General features: G+C 39.5%; 3 protein-coding genes across 3 annotated transcripts in view; 2 read left to right on the forward strand and 1 right to left on the reverse strand.

Moving 5' to 3' along the window:
- tubb5 (tubulin, beta 5) overlaps positions 1-809 on the reverse strand; it is a 4,746-nt gene extending 3,937 nt beyond the window's left edge. Inside the window, exon 1 of the mRNA XM_046045337.1 lies at positions 651-809. Coding sequence (XP_045901293.1) covers positions 651-707 — 57 coding nt within the window. The 5' untranslated portion in view covers positions 708-809. The remainder of the gene's footprint in view (positions 1-650) is intronic.
- Positions 810-2,678: 1,869 nt separating this feature from the next.
- LOC123968054 (flotillin-1-like) overlaps positions 2,679-7,351 on the forward strand; it is a 6,524-nt gene continuing 1,851 nt past the window's right edge. The window contains exons 1-8 of the mRNA XM_046044527.1: positions 2,679-2,806; positions 3,669-3,719; positions 4,165-4,240; positions 4,515-4,605; positions 5,018-5,161; positions 5,260-5,379; positions 6,872-6,967; positions 7,095-7,247. Coding sequence (XP_045900483.1) covers positions 3,677-3,719; positions 4,165-4,240; positions 4,515-4,605; positions 5,018-5,161; positions 5,260-5,379; positions 6,872-6,967; positions 7,095-7,247 — 723 coding nt within the window. The 5' untranslated portion in view covers positions 2,679-2,806; positions 3,669-3,676. The remainder of the gene's footprint in view (positions 2,807-3,668; positions 3,720-4,164; positions 4,241-4,514; positions 4,606-5,017; positions 5,162-5,259; positions 5,380-6,871; positions 6,968-7,094; positions 7,248-7,351) is intronic.
- LOC123967844 (flotillin-1-like) overlaps positions 2,694-7,351 on the forward strand; it is a 14,524-nt gene continuing 9,866 nt past the window's right edge. Inside the window, exon 1 of the mRNA XM_046044126.1 lies at positions 2,694-2,806. The gene's annotated coding sequence lies outside the window, so the exon portion shown is untranslated. The remainder of the gene's footprint in view (positions 2,807-7,351) is intronic.

Genomic DNA, 7,351 nt, shown 5'->3' on the forward strand with positions numbered 1-7,351 from the left:
GGGGGGGGGGGGACTAGGACTCCCCCCCCCAGCTCCCACTCATTGTCTGAAATGCCAGCCATATCTGCAAGACAAAGAACCCAGAGGAGTGCGGAATACACTGACTGAAGGGCTCTGACAAGTGAAGAATAGACTGATTTTCTTTTTTTCTTTCTTTCCCCCAGACAATATCTTGAGGTCAGCAGAATTCTCAGGGTTGAGACGCAGACGTAAATGTGTGTAAAAAAAAAAAAAAAGAACCTGTCGACACACAAGAACCCCGTTATACCGTTATTTCAGTGAGAGAAAGCAGGGTCCGATGCTCCACACCCACCCGTTACCGCAGTGCACAAGATTCAGACAGAAAAGCTTTAAAATAAATGTCAAAGGTGGTCTTTTACTATGTGTATGAGTGACATTTTTTGATTTAATGGTGTGTTTAAATACACAAAGTTATAATATGTATAAAAGGGATATGTTCTTTTTGCACAATGAGACAAAAGGATTCCTTTGTCTTCGTACATAGGCTACACAACAATCAGCTAAATCAAGACTTATGGAATTTAGCTCTAGGGGTAGGTTTTGTCCTGCATAATGAGCCTAAGGCTTTTCCATAGTATGAGGAAAACGTTATTTATAAAGAAATAAAGGATTTCTCTAGATTTTCCTACCTTAGCACCGATCTGGTTACCGCACTGGCCGGCCTGGATGTGCACGATTTCCCTCATTGTAGATGCTGAAGTTATAAAACGACGAGAAGAAGAGTTTTACTCGACAGGCACAATGCGCCGACCGCAGACTTGTGTAAGAGAGTCGGACAATGGATTTATAATGTTGGAGCGTATCCAGAACGAGGCTGGGGCCGGGGAACGGGCGTGGCTAGACCCCAGTCCAGCTGCTGCGCGCGAGGATTGGCTGAGAAGAAGGACCCAATACCGGGAGGTGGGGCGCTGCTGCAGATCAGGGAGTGGAAACCAGATAAAGAGATTGACCAAATTCTGCCAGCTGGTGTCCAGAAACACCAAGGAAGATGTATTAAAGGGTGGGGTTTTTTTCAGATATCAGAAGCGAATAACCAAGAGGCAGTTTTAAATCACTCTCCTGGCTGTAACACTCCCTGCAGAGTAGACAGATGGCAGGAATTTCAGTTTCATCTCAAGGGTGGGACAAGATTAAGTCAGTCATCTCAAGCTCTTCTCTGCTGGAGAGGGGGCGCAGATGTGTGGAAACAACTGGGTTTTAAAAAGCTGTCTCGCTTAAGGTCCTTTTAGTTAGTAGTTAAAAAAAACTATTTTTTTCCCTCACTCTGTCAAACTCTTAAATAAGAGTTTGAGGTCTCAGTAGGCCAGTAGTCATGTTACACTGGGCTCTGGAGCAGTGCAACCAACCAGTCCATTTTTCTTGTCTCTTCCCATGTATTTGTGTAAGAGATTAAACAGTTTGCACTGCAGCTGCTTAATCTTAATGTCTGATGTGATCAGTGGCGGACTCAGGTTGTCTGAATGGCTGTCAAGTGATGCAAGACACATTTCAGAGAAATCTGACAATGAAGTAAAATCACTCTGCAGATGGAAATATATTCACATATAATTTTATTTTGTGTGTGTGTGTGCGTGTGTGTGTGTGTGTGTGTGTGTGTGTGTGTGTTTAGCTTGGTAACATCAATTAAGAAAACAACCTCACCACAAGTTCCTGTTCTGTATGTAATTACATTGGGGGGTTTTGGGATTTGCCTATGTTTGTGTGTGATTTTCCCAGAAAAAGTGAGCTGACACAGCCTTATAATAAAGTCTGTTGTAGGCCTATGCATGTATTAAGCTACATAATACCCTTTATTGCTCCAGGCCTCCCAGAAACAATGCCATACCAAAAGAGTTGGATCATTACTGATGCCAGTTAGCTAGTCTACACCTCCCTGATCAGCAAATGTATGCTGAAGCTCTTTGAAAGTAAACCAAAGATAAAACAAAATGTTCAAGTTCAGAATACAACCTGCTGATACCACTAACAAAGCCGTCAAAAGTGATGGAAGAGGCCTTGGGAAATAACTTCATTCATCTCTGACTCAAAGACCTGGACAAAAAGGAGTATGAAAAAACTGTGGAGCGAATCCAAAACCATCCATATCAACATAATGATCAGATTAGAGATTTAACATTGGATTATGTATGAGTATGAACTAAACTGCTACTAGAAAAATGTTATTTAGGCTATGTGAAATAGTCTGCGATGCCTATGATAGTGTCAAAAACATTATAAACATCATAGATAGTTCAGTTTTTGTTGACATTGTTGGAAATGTGAAATATTTAATGATATGGTTATTACTGAGGTCATAGTTACAGGTGGAGTTTTACTGGGTTACATTATGTTGTATGAGAGGTGTTTTTACTTTATTTTTTTAATACTTCCAATTTACATACGTAAGAGGGCAGAATAGTAACACTTCACTAACTATGATCTGACCTCAGTACAAAAATATGTCACCGAATTACCGGTACCACCTCTGTGATAGTGTCAAAAAGACAAAAAAACATTGTAGGCATCATATACATGTACAAGTGTACCTAATAAAAGGCAGATAGATAGATAGATAGATAGATAGATTTGGACAATATTGGAGGTGCAGTTGTAACTATTGACCTCCAGATGGTGGCAGACAGACGTCATCATTGTAGTGAGGATGGGCGTGGCCAGTGCACCCGGACCAAACAGACATTTTTATCATTCCGGTTGACGAAAAATAGCTCACTACGTGACTGTGGCAACAGACAACCAACCTCGATTTACTCTAATAAGGATTGCTTTTTGTATCGACCGGAAATTGGTAAGTTAAACGGAATGGCAAGGTCGATTTGTTACATCGTGTAGTTGTAAGTAATAGCTGTTGTACAAACACTAGAGTGTTTTCCGCAGTGACATTACACACGTTATCAACCCAGAGCCGATTCCGCTGCCTTTCATCAGATTACTAACGTTAGCATGCGAGCTAGCTATCTTTGCGGACATTTATTTGGTTTTACGTTTAATATACTGTATGCCTGACGTTATTCTTCGAGCTTCGATGTGTTTATGTTGCTCTGACTATTAATAATATATGACAACGCAATGCTCGTTAGGTTTTTGCGTAAGGGGAATGAGTTGTAGTCATACCGACCTGACTGCCCTGTGTTGAGGGTTGTCAGGATGGGGAGGAGCATTCTGGTTCATTGTGAAAATATAGAAGCATAATTAAGGGTTTTGCTTGAATGATTGACATAGACATGTGTCAGTTGTCATCATAACGTTACTCTTAACACACAAACAATCCATCGATCCAATAACAAACTGATGAGATCATGGTGCTTAAATATGAACACGTGTGAATGTCTTATTTTATGGTTGACACGAAACACAGAAGAATGTATTTAATTTATGTTTATGGGGTTAAAAACCTGGGCTGTGTATTTGTCTGCTTGATAATGTTTGTGGATACATTGGACAGTGGTACATAACAGAAATAAACGTTATACTTTAGGATCCAGCTTTCTAGTTTCATATATCTAATATATTTTTACGATTTTACCAATTCCTTTACAACCCTAATGTACCCCAGTGATATCCAAGAAAACATGATGCTGTCCATTTCTTATCTATACCAATGTTCAACCTTTGACAAGGTCTTACATTAATTTTTTGCCTGAAATCAGGAATCAAGATGTTTTACACATGTGGACCCAATGAAGCCATGGTGGTGTCTGGTAAGATTATTGCTTGATTTCTCTTGATTAGTTCTCTCAAAAGCTCTGGATATGTAGAAGACATTTCCTGTTGGATAATCAAACACTCCAGACTCCGTGATGCTGTAATATGATTACAAACTTTCAGGAAGTCACTGTACTACGTTTTGTGTCAGTCTAACCCTGTAATAAAAGGAGAACAATCTTGTGCACAGCAGACCAGAAAACTTGTGTCATGTGAGTGATTTCATCATCACATGTCTTGTGATAACTTGTATTGAACAACACTTTGGAGTAAACTAAAAATTTTCAAGCTTGCTGTAGTATGTAGGCTCAAACTGTCGAGAATAAACAGGATTTGAACAATGTGCTTGAGCTAGTAACTCTATGAGTGCCTAGCTATTTGTAACTGAATGATAGTGTAATGTTTATGTTATGTGTTCTCCTCTCCTCTCTTTCCTCCTAGGCTTTGGCCGTTCTCCTCCTCTAATGATTGCTGGAGGAAGAGTGTTTGTCCTCCCGTGTATTCAAAAGATCCAGAGGTGATTCCATTCTCTAGTTTTCTATTCTAAGTACAACATAGCTGCCTGATTTTATGTACTGGTCAACGAACACAGGAAATACATGTTGATAATAAATAATGTTGATAAGAGACATGTGTTCCTGATATCTTTTGAGTTTTGAGTCCCCTTTGTAGCTGATCCTTGATATATTTTCCTCTGGTTTATTTTTGCTTTGCCTTTTCATTCTTGGTCTTTGTTATATTATGTCTCATCAATTCCACCATTCCTTATATTTTATACCCTTTCTTCTCAGAATCACACTTAACACCCTGACTCTAAATGTGAAGAGTGACAAAGTCTACACCCGTCGAGGTGTCCCGGTCTCTGTAACTGGCATTGCACAGGTATGCTTTGAGAATTGGATGACTGAAAGACCATAAGTATTTATGAAATGGAGTGAAAAAGCTTGATTTAAAATATTTTGTATGGACACCAAAAAGCGAGGAAGAGGGTCAGCTGCTATTTAAAAGCAACGCCTGCCTACAGAAACAGGTTGTTGCACATACAGGCACTGACAGATGAATGAAAGATTTATGGGTTGAGGAATGGGTAAGTAGATAATGGGTGATTATTTTCAAAATACAGAAACACCAGCAATATATTTTTCCAGATCAAAACACTCATCAAAACTATATATTTAAACTTATAGCATTCATATTCAGTTCAGCTTAAATATTCATTTACTGTAAGCAAAATAAGGGCAAGGAAGTTGCCGCTTGAATGTCATTTTCTTTCACTTTTTCTGTATTTTTCCAGGTGAAGATCCAGGGCCAGAACAAGGAGATGTTGGCCACCGCCTGCCAAATGTTTATGGGCAAGTCGGAGGCTGAGATTTCCAATATTGCACTAGAAACTCTGGAGGGACATCAGAGGGCCATTATTGCTCATTTGACTGTGGAGGTCGGTGTACTGACTTCGTTAAATGGATCTGCTTGACATTTTCTTCCCATAAACAGTATGTAATAACTATGATGTATATATCTCTTCTCTGCGTACAGGAGATCTACCAGGACCGTATGAAGTTCTCCGAGCAGGTCTTTAAGGTGGCCTCCTCTGACCTGGTCAACATGGGGATTGGCGTCGTCAGCTATACGCTCAAAGATGTTCATGATGATCAGGTACTTTATGGGGCCTCTCTAACACCTGGCGCAAAGTGGCACACAGCGCAGCAAAAGTGTTATTTCTAGTTTCCAACTAGGGCTGGACGATATGGCCAAAAATGTTATCACGATAAAAAGTTTCATATCTTTCCATATTGATAATTATCGCGATAAGTATCAAATCTTTATTTCTTTTGAGTTTAAAGGCTGATTTTTGCTACTGAGGGAATGTTGAAGAAACCTGATGGTTAACTGTGGTTTAAACTCATCTTTATGCTCAACACTTGATGCCAAACAGTGGATCACTTCACAAATCTGAGGTAGAACATTCAAAACAATTATGATAAAATCTTTTTCAACACATATGCATGAGTAAAACTAAGTAAAAGCTTTTTTTCAGTCCTTTTTCCTCAACAAAATAACCATCTTAATAAAAAATTAAGTCCTAATTTGTGTATGATTCAAGTGAATAAAATCAAACATTTATTGAATATTTATTGAACATTTGTTATATTGTTATTGAAAAAATTATATTGCAATAATTATTGTTATTGTTTTATTGCCCTATTTCCAACCGACAAAGTTGTAATTTTCACGGTGATGCTCCATGTTGTGTAAGTAGTACTTGCGCTCATCTGTGCGCCAATGGGAGTGTTGGTCTTAAGATGAGGTTTGGTCAGGCACATTGTTGACACATGGCTTTCTTGAGGTAGCAGAAAGCGATTGTGTCATTGATCAACGAAAACCTGGTCTAAAGTCAATGGCGCAGTTTATCACTGCTATTTAAAGGGCGCATTATTCAGACAGTAAGATGCGCCTGCATAGGTCGGTTCTAGTGATGTGCAGATTGCAACTATATTAGCGGATTGATTGGGTCTGGTTATAAAAATTAACGTTCTGAGCGGGTGGGTTGCAGATGGGTGAAATAGGGTGAATCGTCTCCCATTAAGAAAGACGCTGTGCGCATTTATGCACGAGGTACAGCAGCATAACATCCCTGATTATTATTATTATCGGGATGCACTGACAGCAGCCTCGCTTATCATTAAAGTAAAAACTCATACATCAAAACAACAAACAATAAAAAAAATCACCTAGCAATAATGGATTTGGACATGCCCTAAAAACGACATGTGTTTCATGCTGTGCGCTTAGATTGTTAAAATAGGGCCCAGTGTCTGTTTAGGTTAATTTTCAGCCAGTGCTAGTGACAAAAATCTGATGCTTAAAACACGACGGCAAACACTAAAAAACACTAACAGGAATCTGAAGTGTCACTGTGAGCCTGTATCTTTTTTTTTATATAAAAGCTTTTAGTCTCATTCGATTTTCTTTTTGCTACAGTAATGCACTTAGGTGATTGATATTGACTCACTGTCTCTGACTCAACCACTTCATAGTTTAGTGATGAATTAGGTCTAAGTGCTTCAGTAGTAACCACACCATCTCTTGGTTTTGTTTGCCTAATGCACTCCCTCCCTTGCTCTCTCTCTATGTCGCTCTCTCGCAGGACTACCTTCACTCCCTTGGTAAAGCCAGAACAGCCCAGGTGCAGAGGGATGCCAGGATCGGAGAGGCTCAATACAAACGAGATGCTGTCATGAAGGTAAAATGAGCTATTTTGTTTTTGCCTATTTACTCATATGGATAATCTGAAAATGAGAATAAGCCATCAGTAGAAAAGAAATACCAAACATTCTTGTTTTCCCTGTCCTGCTACATTCTACATACAGGAGGCCCACGCGATGCAGGAGAAAGTTTCAGCTCAGTACAAGAATGAGATTGAGATGGCAAAATCCCAGAGAGACTATGAGCTGAAAAAGGCAGCCTATGATGTAGAGGTCAACACCAAGAAGGCGGAGTCAGAAATGGCCTATCAACTTCAGGTACAGTCTTCACGTTTGCTGTGTTTTGTGTAATGTGAACTTTGTGTTTGTGGAAATTTTGTCTGTCCTGGTCAGTCTGTTCAGCTTGTATACACCTCGTCCAC

The sequence above is a fragment of the Micropterus dolomieu genome, linkage group LG03 (assembly GCF_021292245.1).
Source record: "Micropterus dolomieu isolate WLL.071019.BEF.003 ecotype Adirondacks linkage group LG03, ASM2129224v1, whole genome shotgun sequence".
Lineage (NCBI taxonomy): Eukaryota > Metazoa > Chordata > Actinopteri > Centrarchiformes > Centrarchidae > Micropterus > Micropterus dolomieu.